We start from the raw sequence: 27,804 nt of genomic DNA on the forward strand, positions 1-27,804 counted from the left end.
TAAGCGGAAGCAGTGTGGGTTTGTTGTGGCCTAACTTGACGCTGGTGCCGGACTGGTGCCACACTGGACTCGGACTGAGCCGGACTCTGTAAGTACACCTGAAATCCGTCGCTTTTCCAGCCGCGGTGTCGCCGTGCGGTCTGAACGTGGTTGTAGAGATGTTTCCCCGGAGAGCAGCGCCCTGGTTCAGGAGCACAGAGTGCCGGGGAGACGGTTAATGGAGGCGGGAGAGGAAATGGGTCGATGTTTTCAGGCCTGTGACTACAGCTTGAGCTCCACAGGGAGGAATTCAGCACTGGTGACAGTTTAAGTAGCAATATTTAACACAGTGAATATTATATCTATAGCACACACGGCTGGGTACTAATGGAAATGAAAAACAGGAGATTTACAGCAGTGTAATTATACCGGCAAACGGATTCAGACTGATCTGATTCATGCTCTGGAAGAGCAGCAAAAACAGGTTCCCTTCAGCTTTTCTCTGTGAACATTATTATATCACCAAGTTCACGAGACTTACATTTAATGTGCTTTCTTTCAGTATCTTTTATTTCACCCTTTTCTCTTTCATTAAGCTCCTATCTCCAGTGCAGTTTTTAGATTATTCTTACTGAGCTGGTTGTTTTACTTGGGGATGGTTTATTTATTCCATCTTTTTGGATAAAGTATATCTTACCTACATCTGGGGCCCACAGGAAATCAGAATATCTGATTTGAAATAAATACATTGTCGATAATTGGTGTTGAAAATATTAGGGGTTTTCAGGCTCATGTGCAGCTTTGTGACTTCAGGCAAATGTTATTACATGAAAAGCAGTGCACTGTTCATGCGGTGAAATGAGTGAGACTCAACATCCTGTGCCATATCACGTAATATGTGTGTGTATTGTAACTTATAGTTATTTTTTTCCTCTGATTTAAATTCTTGTTTATATTGTAGCTTCATCAGAGAAGTCTTTATAGAACTTGCATAAAGTTTTTACTTGGTGTGCATAAATTGTATGCATCACTCAGGGAGATGCTTTAAATTTTATTGTACACCTGTATGATGACAAATAAATTCATTCTATTCTATTGCTTCATCAAAAGTCATAATCCTACTTAAGTAAAAAGGTTTTAGCATCAAATGTAGAGGTGGGCGAAATAGCCTCAAAGCCATATCACAGTATTTGTAAGTGACATTTCTGAGCAGCAGCAGAGTTATAGTGTAATAGTAGTGACTCAGCAGTGACGGTGTAAGTCTAATGTAAGAACAAATGTAGCCTAGTTTGTGTTTTAGCTGAAAACTTTAAGTAAAAGTGGAACATAAGTGCTGAACACTACAGTACAGTAAGAGAAGCTTGTAACTCTTTAGGAGATGCACAGTATTGAAAGTAAGTAAAGTTTTTTTTTAGCGCGCTCTTCAAGGCGTGAAGCCACAAAGTGCCGCACATCAAAGTAAGTTCAAAAAAAAAAAACTAGAAATAATCATAATGAAATACGAAAGAAAATAAAAACACAGTTGACCGCAAAAAAGGTAAAAACAAAATTAAAAAAATTCAGATTTAAAGAAAAAGAAACATAAAAACAGTAATAACAAAAGAATCTCGACAGAAGGCCCATCGTCGCACAATAAAATGAAAACAAAAAGAATTTCTCTGTGCCTCATGCTTTTACGCCTGTTGTGTAACCGCATCAGTAATTTTCATCCATTGGGGGGGGGGGGGGCGCTATATCACTGATATTGTTACACGTAAAAATTATACTGTTTTTGGCACAGCCCTAATCAAAATATGCTTCAGGTACCTAAAGTAAAAGTACTGATTATACAGAATCATGTATGCGCAATAGTTTAGAATCAGAATTATTGATTCATTAGTGTCTGTATCACTCTTGCACTCTTGTTTTTGCCCTGGCTCCCTCTGCTCAGATCAGCTGATCGTGAGTAGGTGTTGCCAATAGGGAAGATGGAGAGTGACCTCTGGTGAACTTTCTGCAACGTGGTTGAAGGGTATTTCTCCCATTTCTTCTTAACTTTAAAAAAAAAATAATTCGTGAGCCTTTATAAATGCCAATACTGATAGGTTGGAAAGTAACTCTAATACTTACTATATGAATGTGAAAAAATAATAAGAAAGTAAAACTTTAAAATAAATGGTCTGGAATACTAAGTACAACATTTGCACCTAAATATAGTGCAGTGGAAGCAGAAAGCAGCCAAACATAGAAATCATTTAAAGTACAGTGTTTTCTAGTTTCTTTAATATAAAATGTCTGATTTCTATTTTCAGACATCTTCATAAAAATGAGTTTTTCTAAAGCTTATTTAAAAGTGTTACAAGATCCATTTTCTTCTAATTGCTTGGGGAAGTTATGGCAGAGGAATATTTAGCCAGATATAGAAGGACGTGTAGTTACATTTCTAGGGCGTTATAACGTAGGGTTTCAGCATACAAGCCAGATTTAATACCGAAGCATAAATCCACTGTAACATGAGCAAATCTGACTGTGTTTTTCATGTTGAAGACATTAATTGCAGTTGGGCTGCTGAGCTGGAAACCATAGACTGTAAATAGCCACCATGACGTCACTCAGTGGTGTGTGGATAGTGGTTTTGAAGGCTTGCATTGTTGATTTTGGGACCTTGCTTGAATGAATGATGACTAAAAGTCAATATTTGGTATGACCACCTTTATTCTTTACAATGAACTCTTTGAGGCAGCTTTCTTGGAATTTGAGGAATAGTTCTCCAGGCTTCTTGAAGGACATTCAAAGCTCGTCTTTGGATGTTGGCTGCCTTTTGTTCCATTTTTTTCGGTCAAGATGATCCCACACTATTTCAAAAATGTTGAGGTCTGGGCTATGGCTGGGCGATATGGACCAAAAATAATATCTCAATGTTTTTTAGTTGAATGACGATGTACGATATATATCTCGATATTTTTCTTCCCAAAGGGTATAAACAAAAAGGCACTTCTGAGTCAAAGCTACATGCCCCAAATGTCACACCAACACTTTTATTAACATTTAGCTGTAGATGTACATGAGAAATTGCTCAAAAATCAACTATTGGCACATTTGATTCAAATAAATGAATGCTTTTAGACTGAGAGCTGTGCTATTAAAATGTGAACAAAAAAAGATGCAGAGCAAAAGTAGCAAAAGGCTGACTTATTCTTTAAAAAGCCAGTCTGCAGTGAAGTATAATTCAAACAGTGCTTCCTCCTGTGTGCACTCCTGTACATCTAGTACTCTGTGCAAATAACAAGACATGTAAACAGACTTGATATATACGCTGACATATCACAGCAACAGGCCCACCCGCTTAATGCGGCATCTATGGCCTGCATCCACATGGCTGCATCATGAACATACAAAAAAGACCCACTTCTGCTATTAAGGTCACGTGATTTATGGTACAACCTAACAGGAGATGTGGGTCCAAGCGATGCCAAAGCATACCAATGGAGGTAGTACGAAGGCTGTATGTACACAAAACACGGCGACAGCGGGAGATTTCAGGTTTCCAAAACTCTCCAAAAGTCACAGACATCACCAGAAAAAAGCTGCTAAATTTGTCGCTAGTTGCTTTTTGGGAAGAAAAAGTCATGAGCGGGATCTGAAAAGCCGCTAAATCTAACAACAAAGTGTGTGTGACTAATATACTTTAATACATGATATAAAAATAATAACAGTAAAAACCAATTTAAAAGTGATAAAAAGTCCCAACAGTACAAATATATATACAATTGTGGGATTTGTAAAAATATTTGTGTACGCCATATAGATGCTGGCCCTAAAAGTGTTCTAGGCAATGCATATGCAAATTTTCATCAAGCTTGGTCCACTCATCTAGGAGGACACACAGAGACGGCCCAGATTAGGCCCCGAGCAGAACAGGATATGGAGCCCCCACCTCCAGCTGAACCCATCGCCGCCAATATTAAGTGTATGTTCATGCTTGATTGAAACACCCATTACTATTGAAGATGGCAGCCAGTGCATTTACAAAACATGTGCTAAAGGGAAGAACAGTCAGAATTTAACACAACAAAATGAGTCTTGTTTATTTAAATATTTGTTTCTGAATGACCTGAAAATAAAACCTAGCGCTACGCCAGCTTCAAGCTTTGTTGGACAGTGTACAGACCAAAGCAGATGGCACTAACACCCAGAAAGTTTAAAAGTCAAAGAAACATCCAAACGTTGAGGTTTTTTTTTTCCTAACTACACACTCCAAACACGCTAAAATGTCACAAATCTCTCAAAGCTCAGTATCAATATCACTGTCTCTCATTGGCTACTGTCATTCCCACAACTTTCACTTTCAAAAATGTTGCCATTTAACTTTTTGATTGTTTAATGTGGTGCATTTTTCCACCAGTAGGAAAGGGGCTGTATGGGATTATATTTATGTCAAAAGTCATGCACAAGAAAAGCATTGTGGGAGCAAATCATTTAATTTTGGGAGCACAGGAATTACTGCGGCCCACCTGCAGTACCTCCGTGGCCCACTTGGGTGGGTGGGTGGGTGGATGAATCTGATCACAGAGTTCGTGTAATATCATTTGGACTTGGTTGAGATACAAAGATGCTGCTGTTACTTTTGACCCACCACGTGCTTCCCTGGGTTTTTACAAAAGTTGGACAATTCATCAGCTCAAACCTGCAAAAATCTCAGCCAACAAATCCTGAGCAAGGTTTGGATTCTGCTGAATTTCAATCAGTGACAGTTGAAATTCAGCATACTACAGGTCAACAACCCACCTCTGCAACAGAGAGAAATACCTCTGAGTTATCACAGGTAAAACATGATCCATCACAAGCTGAGTTACATGAGGATCTACCTGAACCCAGAGGCTTGGAACAGCAGAAAGAAACACAGGTCCTGGCAGACCAGCCCACCTCTGCAACAGAGAGAAATACCTGTGAGACACAGGAGCTCTCTACGAGTACATCCTCGGTCCCTCTGACTGATGGATTTCAGAAGAGGAAACAAAAAAGAAGAAAACAAAAAAAGACAAAGATGGAAAGCGGAGAGCAAGGAAATACTGACTGCGAGGTCACCACACCAAACCTGGTCTCTCTGACAGATGGAAGTCAGAAGAAGAAAGGAGGAAAAAGAAAAAAGCAGCAAAGAGGAGAACAAGAAAATACAGAGCACATGCTTGTTCCCAGAAGTTTTGGAGGAGATATTTCAGTCTTCTCTTATCTAGCTGAGGAAGATGCTCCTTAAAATGTTTATTCTGGAGCCAGAGCTCTTGTCCTGTCTGTTGGCTGAGGATCAACTGCTGGACTGCAGTTCCACAACCTTCTTCCATGGCCTGCCAAAGAAGGGCAGCTCTCATCCAGAGATTGTTGGCCCCAGAAGAATTTGTATTTATATAATTGGTGTTATAAAATCTATTTCAATTGGTATTCTAAATTTTAAGATGTAGTTTTTATAGAACAGCAATTGCCCCAAGTATATTAACCCAACCAGTCGCGACAGATGGCTGCCCCTCCCTGAGCCTGGTTCTGTCGAAGGTTTCTTCCTTTCAAAAGGGAGTTTTTCCTTCCCACTGTGGCCGAGTGCTCGCTCATAGGGGATCCTTGGATTGTTGGGCTCCTCTGTAATACTGCTGGGACTGCAGTATTATAGAGGCTTGGGGAAACTGCTGTTTTAAACTGAACTTCCATAAATAAAAAAACAATTTGGCCACTCTAAGAAAATGTGAAGTTTCTTTATATGTACATATTTATGGTGCAGCAGAACAAATGAAAGTGCACAGGGAACATGTTTCTGAAGGCAAAAAGAGGAAGGGGGAAAAAAAAAAACCCACTAAATAGTTTTGCCATGGTAACCAGAAAGAGGAGGATGGAGCATGGAGCGCTGTTGCTTCTGCTTCTTCAGGATGGAGCTTCAGAGTACCAAAACATCCTCAGACTTTTAAATATTCCCACAGCCATGTTTCACTGTGGGTTCATTCTCTCTCTGCTGTTGGTTTCCTTACCTACATTCATTGTGCTTCAGCAGTAAAAGAACCGTCCACTGTGAAATGCTGGCAGGTCTGAAGCTGCTTATCTATGTTACAAAACACAGGTGGGTCTGCAGAGCTCCACTTTTGGAGCCGCCTGCCATAAAACTTCCTAAAATACAACATGAGGTTACAAAGTCATATGAACCAACTAGGGGTGTGCGATATTGACAAAAAATAATATCTCTATATTTTCTGTAATTTTTTCGTTAACGATAATAAACTATATTTTGCATTATTTAAAAATCAGTGTTTTTGACATGTTAACCTATTATTTTATTTAGCCAGGAAAAACACACTGAGATTAAAATCTCTTTCTTAAAGTTTGCTGAGTGTGTTTTGCCAGACATCTTAACTGATTTAGGTTTGGCTTGGACGGCGGGTTCCCGAAACTTTTCATAGTCCTCATACTCCCTGATGATGGAACAGGTTTGAGCTATCTGCTTTCTTACAAAGTCTGCAAACTGCAAACCACCTCCTCGCCTAGGAATTAAGGCGGTACCTCGAGGCTGGCGATGTTTGAATTTCTTCCCCTGGCGCAGCTAGCTATGCTAGCGTACAGTATGGGCTCTCTCAATGCGCACACGCAGCAGCCTATACTACAGCATAAAGTAGTGAACGCGTGGAGCCGAGGCGTTTTGATTGTTGTTGGTTTTTTTTCCTCATTAGCATACTCAATAATGTCAGCTTTCACATCGTTAACACGGCAATTACGACATTATCGTAGACAATATGTATCGCACACCCCTAGTCTGGGCTCTGAGGAGGCCAATCCATGATGACTGATATTGTTTAGCTGTGTTATCCTATCCTGTACTGCACTGGCAGTGTGTGTGGGATCGTTGACAGTCGGATGCTTTCCAGATGATGTTTCATGGTGTTGCGTAATTCCATCAATTCTTCCATCAAGATCACCACTGGCTAAAATGCAGCCCCAAACCATGACAGAGCCTCTGCTGTGTTTTACACATGGCAGTCGTAGACACTCACTGTGGGACGCAAGATTTATTAATTAAGGGGGGATCAAGACTTTTGCACAGAGCTGTAGGTTTTGTTTCTTTTTTATGTTTTATTCCTCCTTCTCTCATTGGCTGTTACAGGTAAATATTTGTGCATTTCCACAACTCATGGCTTTATCTGATTGGGTAACAACAGTCACAACCAGTGACATCACTGATGCTAAGGAGTATAAAAGTATAAACATTTTTGTGTCTCTTGAGGAATGGATTGCTAATGCCAACTTGCAAACCAGATGGCAACTTTTTATCCAGTAATAAACCTCTGGATATAAAGGTGGATAAAGGTATATAGGAGGGGTATGAGTGCCTTTTAATAAAGTTAAAGTAGAAATAAGCAACAACAAATTTACAGGGCCGATTCCAAAATTGGCAATTGCCTCAACAGCCAAGTTTTTTTTAAGTAAGTTTAAAATGTTAGTTAGGTACCTTCCTGTTTGCCCTGTTTTTCTGTTTTTTGTTTTTTTTTTTGCTAATCTAATGCTCTTCTGGTTTTATATTTTCTGTTATATTAAACTGTAATATTCTTAGAAGGCACCCAGGAGGCATTTGACTATGATGCCTCAACCACCTCAACTGGCTCCTTTCGAGTCAGGTGTTCTGGGCATGTTTCACTGGAAGGAGGCTCTGGGGCAGACCTTGGAAATGCTGGAGATTATATCTTTCGGCTGGCCAGGGAAGACCTCGGTGTTCCCCTGGAGAAGCTGGAAGAGGTGGCTGGGGAGAGCTTAGGCTCCTATTGTCATAGCCTTGGCGTAGGCGTAGGTCTGTTCCACAAAAACTTTAACATTGGCCGTGACTCGAGAATGATGTGACCTAGGATCCACGCCATAGATTCATACTGTTCAAGCTAGGCCCATCAAACTTCACACACTTCTTTAATGGCTTTACTATAATAGCACTTTGACACCCCCACCTCACCCCTATCACGAATACAAAACAGCCGAGTGTTGGCACTCGCTCAGCGGTGCTGTTGTTTATTCAGCACGTTATGGATGGGACTGTCTGAGAAGCTCAAGAAACTGCACAGTCTTACAGCGATGACTCGTCAGTGACAGGGTACCCACACCCTGAAGCAGTGGTTTTGAGTTTTGTGCCAAGCCACACTAAAAGGCAAGCCATAATTTCAAGCCACACCTGTACTTGTGTGTACTCAAAATAACGTCAGTGTCATCTGGCATGTCATCAGTTCTTTTGATTGCCTTTTGTGGCATCTGGACTGAGTACAACTTTTATGGAAGATTGTTGCTAACCCATTAGCACGTAGCTTGCCTTATTGCCTTATCAGGAACAGCTCCACAAACCAGTCTTGCTTCCTCTGGTTCAGATTTGACTTGGCCAAGTTAGTCTCAGAGGCAGTGTTTGGTTTCAGAGGAGCTCTAGTTTTCTTGGCACCATGTTAGCATCAGCATTACCCAGATGATGCACTCAGACTGAAAACTGCTGACATCCCCGGTTCAGCTTAAGTCATAAGACAAGTAGCTTTAGTTCCCCCCCCCACACACACTTCTTATTCAGCTGGTTGGTTGTCTGCTTTGGCAAATTGCAGTTTTCCATAAAAGAAAATGATCTATTTCCCTTTTATTGTCAATCAGGGCCTTTGATGTGTACCATTCTCATAATTCCCACCATTGTGCAACTACGGGAATGGGCTGGGGTTTTCCTTTGACAGAGCTTTTTAGAGGAATTTTTTAGGGGAAGTTACTGTGTGTAAAGTACTCATACAGTACAGTATATTATTTCTGTGTAGGTTCTTGGTCATTCATGTCATGTTGATCTCTGGAGCTTGAAGAAAGGTGACTGGAGTTCTTTAAGTTTCTTGAAAACATTTTACCTCTCATAGCTCCAGGGGATAACCCCCACTGGTGTTTTAATACTCGGGACTCTCCACCATTTGGTTTTCGAACTGAAGAAGCCTTTGGGATAAGAGGTGAAACTAGATTACAGTATATTATGTAGAATGCAGTATGTAATTCAAGGCACACCATTGCTCCTTGGCACATCATCTGGGATTATTGTCTGTTTTAGTCCTAATTACAAAATGAACATCATGCTGCATTGAAGAATTTTAAACTTTAGGGGATTTAAATCATAAACTCACTGTGAAAGTGTTTTCTCAGGTATTAAATTAAGTTGGCAGTTTTTTTTTTTAATAGACTTCTATATGATTAGACTTTTTTTTGCAGGCTGTTACAAAAATTGCAGTATTTTTCCTCATATTCAGAAGCAGCATCTATCTTTCCTATCTGTAATGGCCCTGTTTCCTGTTTGACTCGTCTTTTTTTCTTCTTTTTTAATGGACAATTGAAAGACTCTTCCGTGGTCATTCTTAGCTTTTCCACCTTTTTTATCCGCACTAATCATGTGCACCACATCTTTAATCGAAGTTTGTAAAAACCCACGGTATAATTACAGCCTGTGAGCTCACGATGTCCTGGACACCAAATACTTGAACACTACAGAAAAGAGTCGCTCTCAGGCCAACTGGACATTAAGCTTAGGATCAGAAGCCCAGTCCACCATGAAGACGCCCAAAGAAAAGTCTGTACAATTGATTTCAACAAACACATTGATTCTGATATTGCAGTGAGCGTAAATCACAGAGCTGGAAATGGAAAACAATAGTCTTTTACCTCGTGTGTGTGTGTGTGTGTGTGTGTGTGTGTGTGTGTGTGTGTCTGTGTGTGTGTGTGTGTGTGTGTGTGTGTGTGTGTGTGTGTGTGTTATATTGTAAGGACATAAATCTGTTTGCACAACCTTTATGGAAACAAGACAAGCCACTGTAATGTAAATCATTCATTTTTATCCTGAATCCCTGGCTTAGTGTTAGGTAAGGTTAAGATTAGCCAAATAGTAAATATGATTGGGGTCAAGTCATTGGAATGTCCTCTGAAGTAATGGGAAGACAAGTATACGCGTGCCTGAAGGTGTTTTAGTATGACAAACCACACTTTACATCATAGCATGTTTCAATGGCACATTCCTTATTTGAGGTGGAAAAAAATGCAATTCAAATATGAAAAGTATCATTTTTTTGTACAGAGTGCATCATTCAGGTTTTCTTTGCTTGATGACAATGGTATGTACTACTTAAATAATAGGTAGTAGTAGTAGTAGTAGTAGTAATAATAATACTAATAATACATAAGGGAAAAAACACTTTTTTTTTTTTTTTAAAGAAAAGGTAAATTCTAAATCTTAAAGTTGTATTGCCTGAAGTAAAATTTGTCACCAGTGGAGTAAGTGTTATCTTCCCTATCTGGAAAACTTCATGATAGGCTTCATTTGGCATGAAAAGGCTGCAGGCTGTAGGCGGTTCAGTTGCTTACCTGCCATTAACCCATTTTGTCTAAGAGGAGGCTGAAGGAGCCAGGTTATTACTGGCCACTGTTGTATGTTTGTAATTGCTTTAATTGTGCACTGTTTACTAGAAATGATTCAGATTGGATCAGAAAAGGAAGTTAGTAGTAATAGAAATAGAAACCTAAAGTACAAAAATGTGATGTCATTGCTTTAAAATTCCAAGCATAACACCATAAACTCATCTTGACAGTTTTGTGTAATGTCAGCTTGTTCTGCATCTCTGCAGAGTTCCTGTGATGCCCCAGGGGGGGCTGAGCTGGTCGGGGTTGCGATGCCTTACGTGGACCGACAGAATCGCATCTGCGGCTTCCTGGACATCGAGGAGAATGAGAACAGCGGCAGGTTCCTGCGACGTTACTTCATCCTGGACACTGAGCAGGGCAGCCTGCTGTGGTATATGGATAACCCACAGGTGAGGCTGCATGTGTGTGTTACACTTCAGTCTTCTTGGGTTAGTAAGAGATGAAAACATGCTAATTTGCCGAGAATGAAAATTATAACTGTTTTTATAGATCAGTATAGGTGAAGGTCACTGAGATTCAAACTGGTCTGAGGTTTTTAGCAGATGCATCTATGCTGTGTATTTGCAATAGCTTGACCTGATTGTAAAGGTCAGAGGTCAAGTTATCGGAAAAATTTGTGAATGCAATAATTCAAAAATGATCTCACCTATTATGTTCAAATTCACCCCCCACTTCCTCTTTGGCTTCACATGTTTTATACAGTCTGTGACTGACTGCATGTGTACGGGTGTAACAGAGTAGTAAAGCTGATGGTATGTAACCAGAAAAGAGGTATGAACAACACAACAAATGAAAGTTAAGACAGAATGAGGAAGTCATGAATTTATAGGGCATAAATACACAACAGAGAATCTGATAATAAAAAGGAACCAGAACAGAAACAGGTTAGTAATTGTAGCACTGAGATTTCCTACTGTTGGGGAATTCCTAAAAACAATGCATCCTCATGCAGAAAGCCGGTCAGACACAGAGAGCATTGGGATTTTTTTAGATGTCTTCTCAGATAGATTTTTAAATTTTTTTTTTTAAGATTAGAAAAGACTCTAAAACTGTGTTTTAACTGGTGGTCTGACTCTCTGTTTGCTTATAATGTCTCAGTGTGATCTTCTCAATACTTTATCATTTTAACTCCAGATTGCATAGTTTTAGAAGCCTGAAGGGGGAAAAAAGCAGAAATGTTTGCACTAGCAGCCAGTACTGATACTAGTACTACTCGTATTTGTTTCCTAGTAGAACTACCTTCACTATTTCTATTACTTCTGCTTCTTGTTGTGCTATAATCACAGATGGTTGATGGTTATATATATTTGTGCTTTTCTCTTCAGAATCTGCCTAAAGGTGCAGGAAATGTGGGATCTCTCAATCTTTCCTACATCTCCAAGGTTAGTCCTCTCTCCTCCACACACACACACACACACACACACACACCCCATTTCCCAGAGGTTTCACCTGTACTTTCCGTGCATATAAACATGTTAAAATGTGTAAAATTAGCTGTTATTTTGGCGTGTGGATTTAACAGAACATCTCCTGGCTTCTAGCCTCTTATTTTTCTTCTCACTGCTCTATCCGAAACACCTTGGATTTCCCGCTTCTTCAGTGTCTGTTCACCCGTAGGGATGCCACAAACAGGAGCTGCTAACCACTAACTCAGCTCTTTTAATTGCATTCATTAGATAAAATGTAAACTAATATAAGCTGCAGAACCCTGCTGAAATTGCAAGCATCCAGTTTATGAGTGCAGTTCTCCTGACGTCTGAGTTTTTCCCAGATAGCAGTGATGTGTTGTCCAAAATATGACCCACATGTGGGTTTCTGTGGGTCACATTTGTCTTTGACAGCAAGTCTGTCTTCCCTAACTCAGCCATAAGTCCACCTTAAGTCAGGCAGATGACAGTCATGACATTTGAACATGTGACTTGTGTAACGTGTGCAGAAACATTTCTGCCCCTCTGGGACATTAAGCTTTACTCTTCTCTCTTGCTCAGGTCAATGATGCCACCAAACAAAGACCAAAGGCAGAGTTCTGCTTTGGTAAGTTCACCTGTCTTTATTCCATGTCACTCTACACTGCCTCCCTCTGCCTCCTTCTTCTTTACTCGCATAGTAACACGAGCCACATACATTTCTCTGTACTTTACTTTTGGCCTGCTTATTTGTGGCTTTGTTTCCAGTGAGGGGAACCATCAGTGCTACAGCACACTGTGACGCTTTAAACAATAGCATGCTTATAACTTTGTTTCAGCAGATTATCCCTTTCCTGTTTCAACATCACAATGTACCTGTGCGCAAACAGCTGTGTGTAAGAACATAACCAGCCTGCACAGAGCCCTCAGACCCCACTCCTTCCTTACTTCCTTCCCAGTCTCCTTTGTTCGCACTCCTTCCTTGTTTCCTTCCTTTTTCATCGTTCTCCTTCTGCCCTACCTCTTTTTTTTCTCACTCCCTTCCTCCTGCTTTTCCTCATCTCTATGGTTTATTTCCTCTCTTTTGTCCCTTGCTACTTGTTGTTCCCCTGCTGTCCAACAGTAGCCCTTTGTCACTCAATAGGAGGAAACTGTACAATGACAAAGACCTGACCTCTGTGTGTGTATTTGCATCTGGATGGGATATTAGCACGCACGTGCGTATACACACACACACACACACACGCACACACACACACACACACACGGGCACACACACACACATCCTCTGCCTCTGAGAAACAGAAATATAAAGATATTTTTAGATACCAAAGCAGCTCGTTTCTCCTCTTCCTCCGGTGCTTTCTAGCCTAACATGTTTCTCTCTCTCTCATCTGTTCACAGTTATAAATGCAGGAATGAGGAAGTTTTACCTGCAGGCCAACGACCAGCAGGATTTGGTAGAATGGATCAGTGTCCTCAACAATGCCATCAAGATTACTGTGAGCTCCACACCCACACACACCCACACACAGATGGGTCAATAGTTGACCGTGTTTGTCCTGTCGCTTTATGCTGCTCTGGCTTCAGCCTCAGGCTACAGCAAATGGAAAGTTACACATCAGGCCACAGTGATAAAGATCAGTTCAGGCGTAGCCGAATGTAAAGGCACAACAACAGAGAGGTCACCTGCAGCTGCTGTGGTCTGCAGTCAGCAGAGAAGTGGCAGGACTCTCTGGCCCTTCGAGCAAGTAGTCAGTGCAGTATTCTCCTGAACGATAAGTGTCACCACTCAGACAAACCCTTCAAATCTGCGCTGGTACAAGGAGCAGAAGTCCAAACCAGAAGGAAATAAATCACTTTGCTTCTGTTTTGGACTTTTCAAGTTTTCTGGTACTGTATTTGTGAGGCTCACAATAGCAGGTGTAAGCCAACTAAGATTGCAGTGTGAACATTAAGCTTGGCATCAGGACTTCCTTATCACAACTAATCCAGCCCACGCAGGAACATGCTAATGACTAACCTCGTGTTGAAGCGCCTCAGATGTTCTCTTTAGTCTGTTTTTAGCATCTTCTTCCTGTCATGTGATGGCGTTTCCCTCTGCTGAATATGAACTTTTACTGAGAACAGTTTAACCCTCATCCTCCATCGTCCTGTTTATATTAGCCTAACAATAGACACATCATTATATGTCGGGTATCCCGACCTCTATAACCCTCCAAACGTTGGTGGTGTTTAGTTTCAGTCTTCATTTATGTCCAGAGTTAGAGCGGAGCTGTGCATTTTGTTTTTTTAGAAACGTTTCAGTCAGAACGCTGTATATCGTCTTTAACTCACTTAACCTTGTAAATTCTCTTTTTCGTGGATGCTCGATGTTAAACTTTATTGTAACATCTGGGAGAACAGCCACACTCACCATTTTATTGGAGCTGAAGGGGCAGAAGTTGAATTAGGTAGTAAAAGATTGTGGTTTGGGTTCAAATGAAAGTTCTGCTGTTGACAACTGTCGACAGCAGCCTTGACAAAACTGTCCCGGGAATGAGAACAGGCTGGTTCAGATCAAGATGCTCCACATGCACCATGCTAGACGCCCATCACCCATCCTTCATCACCCATTTCATTACCAGTTATTAGGATCCAGGAAACAAGAAACATCAGAGTCTCAAACAAAACTAGAAAGATCTTCCTCTAGGAGAGGAATCAAAGGACCACATTTACCCGAATGATTAAGATTTGAAGGTTAAATTCTGGTTTAAATTAAGCTGACTGAAAAAATAAGTTTGTTGAAAGGAGCAGTACCAGCAAAGATACCATGAAGGTTTTTTTTAATGTTTTGTCTAATTGTTATTTTAGCCTGCGAGTACATCTATTTTAAGGGGCTGGCAAATATAATTTGCTGGTTGCAGAATGAGCTTCCTGTCAGACTGAGACCTCAACTGACTTAAGTGCCAGATGCTGCTGGAGTTTGTGGTAACAAAATAACCGTCACTCATTAACCCTTTTACTGCCACAAGGGTCAAGGCCAGCAGTGACCCCTGTGGTAGTAGAAGGGTTAAGACCAAAGCCAATAACTGATCACAGCTAATTAAAGGGAGATAAAAAGCTAATATAATATAAATTCCTAAGATACATAATATTCAAAGAGATTAAAAAAAAAAAGGTGAAATACTTTAAATGTAAAGCTCTTAAAAATGCTGAGGTGTGGACTCTGTTTGACAGGCAGGACTCCTGTTCTGTTTTCAGGTGCCAAAGCCCGGAGAGGGCCACAACACCCATGCAGAGACTCCCCAGGAGCTGCTTGGAACCATGAAGCAGATCTCATACAAGACTGAGATCATAGGAGGAGTCCCCATCATCACGGCCACACAGGTAACGCTCACAGCTGAGAGCAGCAGGAGCAGCTCGGCAGGCCCAGTCCTGCCCATGCTCTGGTATGCAGCCGCAATTGTGAGTCAGCTCGCAGCAACACATGCGAGTGAAGGCTAGCTCAAATTTTATGACCGGGAGTCCTTAAGTTTTAAAAATATCAGGGGAAATGCACACCTACATATACCTGCTGATAGATGGGATTTTTTTTTTCATGTATTAAAGGGGAATTCCAACAGTTTTACACATCTGTGATTGTTTTAGGAAGCAAAACTGCAAAATTTTTCTAGTCCTTCATATGTTTATGATTGAGACTCCAGTGAGTGGAGTTGCATTGTGGGTACTATAGTCACACAGCCTTGAAAATGATGAGAAAAAGAAGAACGTCATGGTCCTGGGTCAAGGACCCAGTGTTTTCTGTTTATGGGTTTTCAGATTTTGTTTTGTCTCCGTTTAGTTCTCCTGGCCTTCTTAGTTACATATCTGAGTTCTGGTCTTTGTTATAGTTATGTGCATCTGAGCCCTGTTTTTCCTGTGTTTCCCATATTCAGTCCTAGTCTCTGTGCTTAGACTGTGGTCCCCTGCCTTGAGTCTGTCTCGTGTGTTGTTCATCTTCAGTCTTTGTGTCAGGTTCACGTCTCTCAGTCCTGGTTTGTGTCTGTCATGTTTAGTCATTTCCCGTTTTACTTTGTTAGCTTTAGTCTTGTCTGCTTGAATTCAGCTTTGCTTTGGTCCTGTTAGATTCTGTTCAGCTCAGCTTCCTGGTGTGTCCTATTTCCCTGATTGCCCATGTGTGTCTAATATTGTCTGCATTTTGCATTGGTCTATGTTGTGTCATCTGTTGTTGTGGTTGTCATTAGTGGTTTCCCTCCCGCTGTGTGCTCTCCTGGCTGTATCCTGTGTAGTTCTTAGTTTGTCCTGCTGGCTGCTGTCCAGCTCAGTCTGTCCTGTGCTCCAGCAATAAAAGATGAGTTTAAGTTTAATCCTGTCCCGAGTCCTGCACTGGGGTCCTCAACCTCCCTGCTGCAGCTGGTACATGACAAAGAATGCATGGATTAAAAAAATATGTCTCAGATTTTTTTATTGTATACTAATAATAATTTAAAGTGAATCTATTCTTCTCATTTCCAGCTCCATGTTTTTATTGTTGAACTCTATTAAGCAGCTTTGCATGATTCACAGTTCACAATATTCACATATTTACCTTATTCTGGGCCTTGGGGCAGCCCCTCAGTTCAACCTCCGTGTGAAACAAGATGTTTAGCTCCTCCCCCTTCAAATCTATCTTCTCCTGATTGGCTGCCCCTCAAACACTAAATTGTGTTTTTGTGACACTTGTGTTTAAGGAGCAGGGAGAGGGGCATAATGGATCTGATCGCGGAGGTGTGAAGCGGGCTCAGAATCAAATGCCCTACTACCTGTCCAGAGGAGCACAGGATCAGGCTGTTATCAAGGCGGGACACTGCGTCAAACAAGGCGCTTTGGTGAGAACACACACACACACACACTCTCTTACACAGGCCCAGTCAGTGTCGTCATTGGGCCAAGTGTCGTCGTCATTTTTGGTTGGATAAAAATCACACATGAGATTTTATTCAGTGAGGCCAATGTGGCGAGGAGCTGGCAGACAAAAGGCAAGTTCTAGAAAACAGAAGGAGACCAGGAACATGAAACAGGTGGGATATAAACCTGGAAAACTAAAGAAAAGAAGTGGAGACTGAGACTGGTGATTCACTCATTGAACACTGGCAGAAATGGCTGATTTAGAACTAACTCAAGTGTATGACAGATATTTCAAAATAAAACAGGAAGCTGCTAAACAGAAACCCCAAATCATGACATGTTTGAAATATGCCAGCAGTGACATCTTTGCTTCCTCTCCTCAGATGAAGAACTGGAAGAGGCGGTACTTTGTACTGGATGAAAATTCCCTGAGCTACTACAAAACTGACATGGTGAGGACACAGTGATCCTTTAAAAAGAAAAAAAAAACTAAGCAGGTTATCAGTGCAAATAAACACCCTGAATGTTGGTTCACATTACACCTAAACAGAGACTGAAGAAGAAGAAGAGAGTGGAAAAAAATCAAAGCGTGCTTGTTTTGCCCTGAAGAACTTGTTGTATGTCTCTACATGCAGAGGCATGTGTCCCGAATACCTCCTCAGTGGTCCACGTGTGGACCGATTAACTTCAACTCCAGCCTGTCTGTGCACATACGTGGACACACCCAGTGTGTGCGTGTGTGTCTGTGTGTTCTCTCTGGCTGTGTGTTCATGCCTTTGTTCTTTACTCAGTGAGTGCAGCTGTTGAAATGTCTCTTCTTTATGTAAAAGAAAAAGTATGTTTGAATTTCAAGAGATGGAGAAAGATGAACAGAAGTGAGAGCTGATACTCTCCGGGGTGTTTCTCCTCTTTGTCATTTAAACTATTTGTACAAAGGACAGCATTTTTCTTTAGTGTGTGTGTGTGTGTGTGTCTTTAGATATAACAGAGAGCTCGTGTTCATGTTCCAAAACTGAACACCTGAATATTTCTGTCATGTTTGGAGTCTAACATCACTTCTTGCTCCGTGTTAAAAGCTTTGCAGTAGCTCCGGCTTCTTTTTGTTCACCCTTCTTGGCACAATGACATTTATTTGCATGTTATCACTACTAACTGCCAGTCAGCAGACTAACGCAAAACAAGCACTTTGCTGCCGTGCTCGTGCACACGTCTTCATGGATGCTCAATGCTGATCCAAAGGATATATGCAGGCGAACCATCTGACAGTCAAATAACCCCAGTGTTTAACAATAGCGTACATTGAGCACTGTTTACAGATAATTTACCTACTTAGCATCGTCAGGTGCTGATCATAGACAACTCATTAACACTGCTGAATGTGTTGTATAGTCGAGACAAACGAGTAACTCAGGGTGATAACCTCTTAATGTCAAAGCTGAGTTTTACTGTAAGAATGATGAGCAGTGCAGCAGGTCTGAAAACAGGTTGCAAAAGTTCCCAGCTCCAGTGACTCAGTAGCCAGCTGAGGAATGCCAGTGCAGAGCCGGTTTGTGCTCTTGTGGTTTGTGAACTATGAATGAAAGCTGAAGTACATCACCATCTTCATTTGTCGCCAGCAGTTCAGTCGTGTAAAGCAGAGCTGTAAAGCGTCTGCAGCCTCGTGTCTTTAAATGTCTTATTTAAATTCCCACTTCCGACCAGCTTAAGCTCCCACGTATTGTTCGCTCGACAAACCTGCACACCGTGAAGGAAGTTTTAAACTGAGATTAAGTAGAAATTGTTGCTAAAGGGTACAATTTTTAATCGTAATATTCCATCATACAGATGCAGGGTTTTTTTTTTTCTCACAGGTGAATGTGTGACGCAGGCTCAAAGGATTTAAAAGAAGCTTTGTTGGTGATATGAAAAAATCAAAATCACATCAGGAAGCCCAGCAGGAACATAATGCACTAAATGGTACATGACACACCACTGTGGTTGCACGTTTTATACGCCTGTCAAAAGACGGGGCTTATAAGATGATCAACGCAGGCAGGCTTGAAGTCTTCACTCAATAAGTCAAGAAATGTTTGGCCTACTCTTACCAAACCTTATGGGTAGATGGCTTATGACCAAAGTAAGAATGAGATTATATATGGGTCAAGGTCAAAGGTCATGGTCATGTGGTTAAATCTTTCTTTTTTATGTCAACTTTGTATCTAAAAAATGGTCTGAAGGATTTTGATGAAACCTTGCATGATTATTATTCTCCAGATAGAGATCAACTCCTAGAGGTCAAGGTCAAAAGTCAAGGTCACATCATTATTAAATCTTTGTTTTTTATGTGACATCGAACACGGTAAGCGCAGCACGTTGTTGATATTTACTTTCTCCTCTCTGTCTCCTCAGGAGAGGGAGCCACTGAGGGTCATCCCACTGAAGGAGATCCACAAAGTTCAGGAGTGCAAACAGAGGTCAGTTAGCTTCCCTGTTAGCTGTGCAGCCCGTTTGGGGTTGTTCGGGGCAGGTCATTAAAAGCGTCTGCTCTCTTCTGCAGCGAGCACATGATGAGGGACAACCTGTTCGAGATGGTCACCAGCTCAAGAACCTTCTACATACAGGTAACATGCACGAGGGGGGAGTTATCTGGGTTTATCATTAGAGGAGCAGGTGGGGGGTGAAATTTACTTTGTGTCCCATGACACTCCCTTCCATGATAAATCCTCAGAGCTGTGGATGCCAGGGTGCATAAAGGAAGATACTCTGTACGCTGTCTTACCATTGATGTTAGTGGAGGGCTGCCCGTGTGATCATGGGAGCTGTATTGTCTTAGACAATGACTTCCCAAACTGATTCTAGAGGAGGGGCCAGACTAAGAGTGTCTGGAGGAGGGAAATAGGGCTCCCTCCTGGAGCCAGACTTGAGAGGAGAGCTCACCGGTGAGAGGAACCAGAAGGCAAAAGGCTTTATCCAGAGTTTAGGACTCTTTCCTGGGGCACTCTGCATGTTTTAACCAGATTAGCAATTCTGACATTTCCTCCATTTCACACAAAAAGCTCATTTCACCCTGAAAAACAGGAGGTGATATCAGCTGCATTCACGGGAGATGGGGTACCTATGAATTGGTGTGAAATCATTGACCAGGCCAGGTCGCCTCACGTCCCCTGGAAGCTGAACATCAGCACATTAGCATCGTTCCTGTTAAAGCCTTGAGTCACAGTCATGGCACTCAAAGAATCCTGATTTGAAATCTTCAGGGTGGTGCTGAAAGAAGTACAACTTCCAAGGGAGAACCACTTTAAAAACCTGTTTCTTTGTAATCACTTTGGTTGAGTCTATGCAATGCAGGTTTTTACACCCTCTGAAAATTAGAAGTTGCTTTACCTCTGGACTTTTTTTCACGCCTCATTTAAGATCAGTTTTAACTCACATTTTGACTGAGTTAATGCCACCACATTATAACTACTGTTTACAGATAATTTACTCATCATCGGTCTGCTATACCACGAAATTTAAGAAAACAGAGTATACATTTACATCTCTCTCTACCTCTCTCCACCAGGCTGACAGTCCAGAGGACATGCACAGCTGGATTAAGGCCATCTCAGGGGCTATCGTGGCCCAGCGCGGCCCCGGACGCTCCGCTAACACTGTAGGTATCCTGTCAAGTGAAGGGATCAAAGATACTTGTTATTTAATAGAAGAAGAGGTTTAGACGGCACGGAATAAGATAAGAGGAAAAGTTTGATTTTTAAATGGCACAAAGACAGATTTAGGAGTTTTGTAACTGAAGAATAAGATTTGAGCATGAACAGTTCAGTTTCACTCCTGCAGCAACAGAAATGATAAAATGATACTGTCAAAAATGGAGCTGAAGCCCTTCTTCTCATTGACCTTAGAAGTCACTCTGATTTGTGCTTCCTTCTCCCTTCACACTGCAGCAACAAGTGCAGTGGTGCCACCCTGTGGCAGAAAGGCAGCATTGCAGCAGCTAGATGAAGTCTATAATGTTGTAAATCTTGATGATTGATGAACAATTTTCAGAGTATTTAGGTACTCAAGCCACAATGTAGGAATATTTTAATTAGAAGTGAGTCATCAGGGATGAGACTGAGTGTAAGTCATGAGATAATTTATATGTCTGTGATTTTAATAAGATGCTTTTTCACAAACAGATTTAATCCATGTTTTTGTGACACTTTCAGGAGTTGCACAGCTGATGATGATGATCATGACTGGAGTGTGTTTTCATGCATTGCTCTTGAATCTTCCTCTCACTCTCTTTCTCAAACACACACACACACACACACACACACCATGTCTTTTAAGTTTAAAAAAAAAAACTGAAACATTCAAACAGCAGCCAGCCTGTCACTGCAGACAGTTTGGAGCAGAATCTAAAGCTAAAGTCATGTTTGTATGCTGGTTAGCAGGATATCTTTAGACCTTTAATGCATTTCACTGAATATGATCTAATCTTATTTTTAGTTTGAGCACTAGTAAGCTGTAAACTCCTGGAAATATTTCAATGAAATCTCCTTGTTTTGTAGCAAACAAGGCTTTTCAACTAAGAGAGAACCAGTTTGGTTTATGTTAATGAATGTTAACCAGAAACGGGTCTGACCAGTTGGACCCAGAGAGGAATCATGATGCCGGTGATGAGTGGTTGGAACAGTTAACCCAATGCAGAACCTGCTGAAGAGTCAGTTTGCTGCTGCAGTCGAACTCAAACTGGTTTGCAAAAGAAAAACAAACCAGTTCTCGGTTGGTGGAAAAACCCCGAAAGAAGATTTCAGACCTTTTTAAGGAGCAAACAGCTTTTTCGTCTTTAGAATAAAAGTTACTCTTGTAACTGGTGGGAGAAGCTTAGACAACATAAGTGGAAATCTTTTCATGCACCTCTGGGCAGCTGCAGTTTCTAGATCTCCCTGTGAAAGCCCTGTTCTGTCCCCCAATGCTTATGCATCTGTGATTGCTGCTGGATCTCCTCCAGTGTGTCAGAATGTTAATCCTAGAACTCAATTTTTATTTTTGTGAAGCAGATGAATCACAGGGAGGTTCATCGGTGACTACTCCAGGTGCTGAGCAAACATTGTGTTGGTGCGGACAAAAAAGACTCATTTCTATTCATTTACGCCCTCGGGGGACAAAATTATTGGATCAACCTCCAGTGAATGTTGAAAGGACCAAACAAAAAAATGGACCATTCTCTGGACCATTACACTGTGCAATCACAGATTGCACAGTGTAAGTGGTCAAAACAGGAAGTCCAGGGATTAATCTTAAAAACAGCAGCAGAGCTGGAAGCTGTGTGAACTTGCCCGAGAACCTGACCTTAAATGAGGGATTAGCAGCTTTCAAATAAAGTGAGACTTTTAATTTTTGTGGAGCTGCCCCCAGAATCTTTGGATCATACCTCATACAGCAGTATGTCACAAAAACAAGTTAATGGTGGCTGCATGTATATCCGGTTTCAGTCTGTGTGAGCATGGATGGATGGATGGATGGAATCATGTGAAAAGGAGCTCTTCTCCTTGCTGTAACTGAGCTGTGTTGTAAACTGTTGTTTTCAGATCCGTCAGGCCAGAAGGCTGTCCAGTCCTTGTATACAGAGGTATACGCCATTCTGCAGCAGTGAATGCAGCACGTATGTGACCCTTTACCCCAACCCATTCACCACCCCCACCCCAACCCATTCACCACAGCTTCCCCTTACCGAACCTTCACCCTGTGCACCACGACAGGCACTTTGTGGTTTTTCCTCACTCTGAGCTCTTTGGTTGTCAGCGCTGTAGTGCTCATCCATCATAAAGCTACAGCTAGATAGAACAGTGACTCCAGCTGTTGATAAAGCAGCACAGCAACTCTTTATGACCACATCTGGAGCCTGCAGTACGTGCAGCTCAGTGGTTTGTGCATTTGGATCAATCTCAAAAACATTCAGCGTTTGGGAGTTTAGAGTTCATTCCTGAATTTCAGATTTCTGCCGCCCACCCAAACCTTTAGTCACAGCTCTGATCATCGCACAAGCAGAAAATCACGTATTTTCTTTCTGTTTTCATTAATTTTGATCTTCTGTTGAGTTACTTACTCAATTTAAGTTCTTTCCAGCTAATGACAAGACCTAAGACAAGGCCAGGATCAAAAACAGGTCAGAAAAAGCAAGAATAATACTGAGGTATTTTAAAACCCCATGGCTTTGTTTCATTTGTTCAGTTTCCTTTTAAACAGTCCTTTAGGATTCCAAACTAAAATGTTAACAATAAAATCTGTCTGATATTATAATCAATCCTGAAGGATTTTATAAGAATAAAGCCAAAAGGAGTCTGTACATGTAAAAGTGCATCTTATCCCATAGATTTATTCTGTACGATTATGTTGTATGAATGTTTAAATGCTGTAACTTTCAAAATCATATATTCTTATTTATTTAAACTTTTAAATAGACAGTTAATTGAATTTATAAAAAGAAAATGTAGTTATTTTAAATGACCTCTTGAGGCTCTTGTGCCATACCTTCAAAGCCCACCAGGGGGTGACAGCCCACACTTTGGGTCTCAGTGCTCTAAACCAGGGTTGGCCAACTCCAGGCCTCGAGAGCCGGTGTCCTGCAAGTTTTAGATGTGTTCCTGATCCAACACACCTGAATCACATATAGAAGTCATTAGCAGGTCTCTGGAGAACTTGATGCATACCGAGGAGGTAATTCAACTATTTGATTCAGGTGTGTTGGATCAGGGACACATCTAAAAGCTGCAGGACACCGGCTCTCGAGGCCTGGAGTTGGCCACCCCTGCTCTAAACAGACAAAACGTGACAAAAAGCGTCAGACTCTCGTTTTCTTTCTGCCTTCATCAAGCAGCATCTTGTTTCCTAATTGTCCCTGAATCTGTAGCTGTTCTTTCCCGAATTCAGACTCCGATATTTTCAGATTATCTCAAGAAAATGTGGATCCTGGAGACAGCAGGTGTTTCAGGAACTGCCAGCGAGTCTGCACAGTCTGGTTTAATTTAAGCAGCCACATAAATAAAAGGAGTCACTTAAGCTCAGGGTTTTATTCTGTGTAGTATTCACAGTTTTTGTGTTACATCATTTCAGACCTTTGGAATGATCTGAAACTGTAACGATCTATGGAGGCAGGACTCAGATGCCACAACACTGGCTGACAATTATTTTTAGATGTTATTCAATCTTTGTTACATCACAGTCGCCCCGCACGCAGTTTAATGCAGGTGGAAAATATGTCCCAAAGTGAATCAGGAACTATGAAGCAAACATCTAAATGTCCGTGATATGAGTGCTCCATGATGTAAGCCTGGCAGTTGATCTTTGACCTTTAAGTCCAGCTTACAGGCTGAGATGATTTCTTCATGCGTGGTTGCTGCTTCCTTTTGTGGCATCCTCATCCTCCTCATAACCTGATCCATGCTGACTTTTCTCACCAATCTACATTGACTGACTTGGATTAACGCATTGTTCCTCTGACATCACAGCTCATCTCTTTCTTTATTTTGTTATTTATTTATAGAGTATGTTTTTATGTAGGCAGCAAAATTAAGCTCCATCCATTCATAAACATATCAGCCTGCACCTGCACCCTCATCCTTCTCACAACACGGCCATCATCTCTGACCTTTTTATGTTTTCTCATTCTCACTCCTGATTCAGATTTACAGCGTTCCCGACTCCCAGCAGGATTCCACAAAAAGCCGAACTCACCCCGAGTCTCTTTTTTTTTTTTTTTTTTTTCCCCCCCGCTAACACGCTGTCATTTTGTCTTTCTGTTTTTCCTCTGTGCGTGCGTGTGTGTGTGCGTGTGTTTGCCTTTCAGAGAGTGAGGTGTGACAGTGACGTACTAACCTTCCCCAAATGAGCCCCGCCGCCTTCTTCCCGTCCCTCCTACTGCTGCTGCTCATCGTCCAATCACCAAGCCCCGCTGCCTCTCCGCTTCCTTAGCACCTGCTGCTTGATCCTGTCCTGCTCCCTGGCAGCTGCAGCACCACTCATTCGTACGTGTTGCTTGTATCTGCATGAAGCCTGGGTTTAAATTCACAGCATTTTGTGTTAAAAAGGTTGTAGGTTCAGTTCAGCAGCCCATATGTTGTTATGATGCTGTATAAATGGACAGTTCCATCTAGTTTCCTCTGTTACAGCTTAGCCAGTTCTGGCGACATCAGTTAGAGGATCGTGGGTATGGTTGTATTGAGACCCCCCTCGATCTATTAAACTGCCAAAAGAAAGTCACAGTGCTTTAAACCGGTGGCCTCTCCTGCTGTTAAACCTGTTTGTCTCTTGAGGAATGTTTTCACACTTTAAAAAATCAGGACAGATACTTCCGCAGCCAGCAGCTGCTTCACCTTGGCACCTCTAAAACTTTATTTTATCCGTCACACAGCTTTCCTCCTCTCCAGCCGTCTAATAAAGCTCCAGCTCAGCGCTAAAACTCCCTAAAGAAAGGCTTCACCCTGCAAATGTCTTAGTCAAGATTTTAGGCTCCATTTTTGTGTTGTTTGGCTGATTTTGCTGTTGCTGATCATCATATTGTGCAGTGTTATGATAATAGCATCCTTTTGGAAAGCTTACTGGCCAAACACTGTCTGATAATAATTATTATTATATTATTAATGAAGCTATCATTGCTTTAGATGCTGTGACTTTGCCCTGTGTCTCTGCTACTTTTGTCCACTAATGCAGATTGTTGTGAATTTAATTCAACTGATTGAAATATGCATGTTTTTCTGTTATGAAGAGACTGACCAATCAAATCACACTTCACATTCTGGAGGTTTCTTTGATCACCAGCAAAGATAATGTGCATTTTTAAATGCCTGGAGTTAAATAAGGATGAGACCATACTGACGACTGATGCATTGTCTTTAAAATTAAGCAAGTGTCCGTCTCCTCGCTCTTTGTTTCCAGAGCAGGTCATTATCAGCGTCTGTAAGCTCCACATTTTCAGTGATTCTGTGAGCTTCACATTTTGTTGAGCCACTTAAACACATTGTAGTTTCAGTCAAATGAGTTTAATATCACCATTTTTTAATGTGCAACTGTTAAACCACATGATTAAAGGATGAAACCCACACAGCAGACACAGTGGGCCTGATCTGGGCTGCTTAGATGTGGACCTTGTAAAATGGATCTGTGGCTGAGGTGAGGCAGCCAGACTTACCTGGAATCAGTCAAAGATAAAAATGTGTGTGAAAGAGAAGTGCAGATGTGGGCCTGTGGTTTGCTAAACTGACCTTTAACCTATACATGTAGAAAAAAAGGTTTACAGAGGAGTTTCTGGAGGGTCGTTGCTTTCTTTGCACTGAGTGGAACACCACATAATTTTGTTGTGTTTTTAGCATAGTAACAATAAAGGTTGTGATAAGTGAATTAAACAGAATATTCAGATTAAAAAGGAGAAACTCAGTTAAAAGTCATCCATCTGTAAGTACAGTCTGTGTGGTTGGACCTCTTCAGTTTGCTGCTTTTAATTTCTCACCTCCATCACACACTCATTCATCCATCCATCCATTCACTGAGCCCTCCATCCGTGTCACCGTCTGTCATTCACAGCTACCTCTTCTGCCTCTCACCTCCTCTTTTCTTCCCTCTGCCTCTCAGGAGCACAGTGACCACTCCCCTTCCATCTCCATCTTCTACCTCCCAGTTGATGAGGAACCCCAAGACTCGCAGTCCTCAGAGAGTGCTCAGCCTCGCGCTGGACACGCGCCATCAGGACAACTTCCTGGGCCTCCTGCCCTGGAGGCTGAGCGGGGTCCAGTCCGTGATGGTGTCCCTCCCTCCGGCGCGCTCCCGCCTGTCACTGCAGGAGACGCTGCAGCCTTCAAAGTGACAGAGGAGGATAAGTTGATGTGGAGAACTCCCAGTGAAGTCTCCAACCCAAAGCATTGCCTAGCTAAGGATCAGGATGTGCATATGACCCTTTTCTGACAGCGTGGTGATGATTAACAAACTCTAATAGACACACACACACAGACATTCACACACACTTCTACACACTGTCAGACTCTCTGTGTCCTGCTAAACCTCCTGGGACCAGTTTTTGGGGATGGGACCTTCTTCCTCTGCTGTTTTCCCCTTCTTTTTGTCTTCCTGTGTGTGTTACAGTCACTCCAGGCAAACAACAAACATATTCGGTTTCATGTCTCAGCAGCACATGAAGCGCGGCGCCCCCCAAGTCTCACTCCTTAAGATCCACCACAGTTTGTCTGTTTGCTTCTAGCAGCAGGTCTCAGAAACTGAGACCGACTAATCCGGCTTCTCAGTTTATTTATGATAAACTCTTTAAACTCTCCTTTTTTCTGCCATCTCGTATAGAAAGCTCGTCACTGAGGTCCAGATTCACTGAGGCTGCAGAAGTTGCTAAAGAGTGTGCTTTCACCAGCTGGTTTCCAGAGGTCACATTAGCAGAATATTTCCCATCATCAATGGAATTTTTTAACAGTGATGGAAAAATGTGAAGGCTGTCTGTCATTTTCATAGATTAGAAAGGATGGTGGATCTACAGTAACAGTAACGTGAAATAACTTGAACAGTGCTGGCAGCATCTGTGACGTCTCTGCCGTAACAGAGTACCGAACAAACACTGTCGAGTCCTCCATCGCGGTCCTGCAGGCATCTGTGTCCACCACAGGGTTTCACACTGCAGCCTTTCCTCTCATCTAAGTGAGCGTTTGCAGGAAAGTTTTACAATCCGAAACTTTGGGTGACCCCTGATCACTGATAAAAAAATCCATCCATCCATTCTCTTCCGCTTATCCGGGGCCGGGTCGCGGGGCAGGAGCCTAAGCAGAGAAGCCCAGGCTTCTCTCTCCCCAGCCACCTCCTCCAGCTCATCCGGAGGGACCCCAAGGCATCCCCAGGCCAGCCTAGAGATATAATCTCTCCAGTGTGTCCTGGGTCTACCACGGGGCCTCCTCCTGGTGGGACATGCCCGGAACACCTCACCCAAGAGGCGGCCAGGAGGCATCCTAATCAGATGCCCGAGCCACCTCAAGTGGCTCCTTTCGATGTGGAGGAGCAGCGGCTCTACTCTGAGCCCCTCCCGGATGGCCGCACTCTTCACCTTATCTCTAAAGGAGAGACCAGCCACCCTTCGAAGGAAACTCATTTCTGCCGCTTGTATTCGCGATCTTATTCT

At 42.0% G+C, this 27,804-nt stretch overlaps 1 protein-coding gene across 4 annotated transcripts; it reads left to right on the forward strand.

Annotated features, from left to right (window-relative positions):
• On the forward strand, positions 1–27,508 carry plekha1b (pleckstrin homology domain containing, family A (phosphoinositide binding specific) member 1b). 4 transcript variants are annotated; one of them, XR_004021503.1, is made up of 13 exons: positions 1–88; positions 10,602–10,787; positions 11,724–11,780; positions 12,387–12,432; positions 13,209–13,306; positions 15,048–15,173; positions 16,517–16,654; positions 17,057–17,125; positions 19,062–19,126; positions 19,210–19,273; positions 20,215–20,304; positions 24,484–24,661; positions 26,265–26,357. XR_004021503.1 is itself a non-coding variant. In XM_030755737.1 (13 exons), the coding sequence occupies exons 2-13, from the start codon at positions 10,647–10,649 to the stop codon at positions 26,494–26,496; spliced, it is 1,200 nt and encodes a 399-aa protein (XP_030611597.1). In that variant the 5' UTR covers positions 1–88; positions 10,602–10,646; the 3' UTR covers positions 26,497–27,508. The 4 variants fall into 4 exon arrangements, 3 of the variants coding, with proteins under 3 accessions (XP_030611597.1, XP_030611598.1, XP_030611596.1); XM_030755737.1 differs by lacking the exon at positions 24,484–24,661 and adding an exon at positions 22,226–22,299 and having other exon boundaries at positions 26,265–27,508; XM_030755738.1 differs by lacking the exon at positions 24,484–24,661 and adding an exon at positions 22,226–22,266 and having other exon boundaries at positions 26,265–27,508.
• Positions 27,509–27,804: the final 296 nt, after the last annotated feature.

This window comes from Archocentrus centrarchus, chromosome 19 (assembly GCF_007364275.1).
Source record: "Archocentrus centrarchus isolate MPI-CPG fArcCen1 chromosome 19, fArcCen1, whole genome shotgun sequence".
Lineage (NCBI taxonomy): Eukaryota > Metazoa > Chordata > Actinopteri > Cichliformes > Cichlidae > Archocentrus > Archocentrus centrarchus.

What these genes read in the sequence shown, in the direction of transcription:
- plekha1b (XM_030755736.1), top strand. Translation starts at nt 10,647, where the DNA reads ATGCCTTACGTGGACCGACAGAATCGCATCTGCGGCTTCCTGGACATC. An exon ending in ATCTTTCCTACATCTCCAAG is followed by an intron (nt 11,781 to 12,386) that starts GTTAGTCCTCTC and finishes TCTCTTGCTCAG; the next exon opens with GTCAATGATGCCACCAAACA. An exon ending in CAAGAACCTTCTACATACAG is followed by an intron (nt 19,274 to 20,214) that starts GTAACATGCACG and finishes TCTCTCCACCAG; the next exon opens with GCTGACAGTCCAGAGGACAT.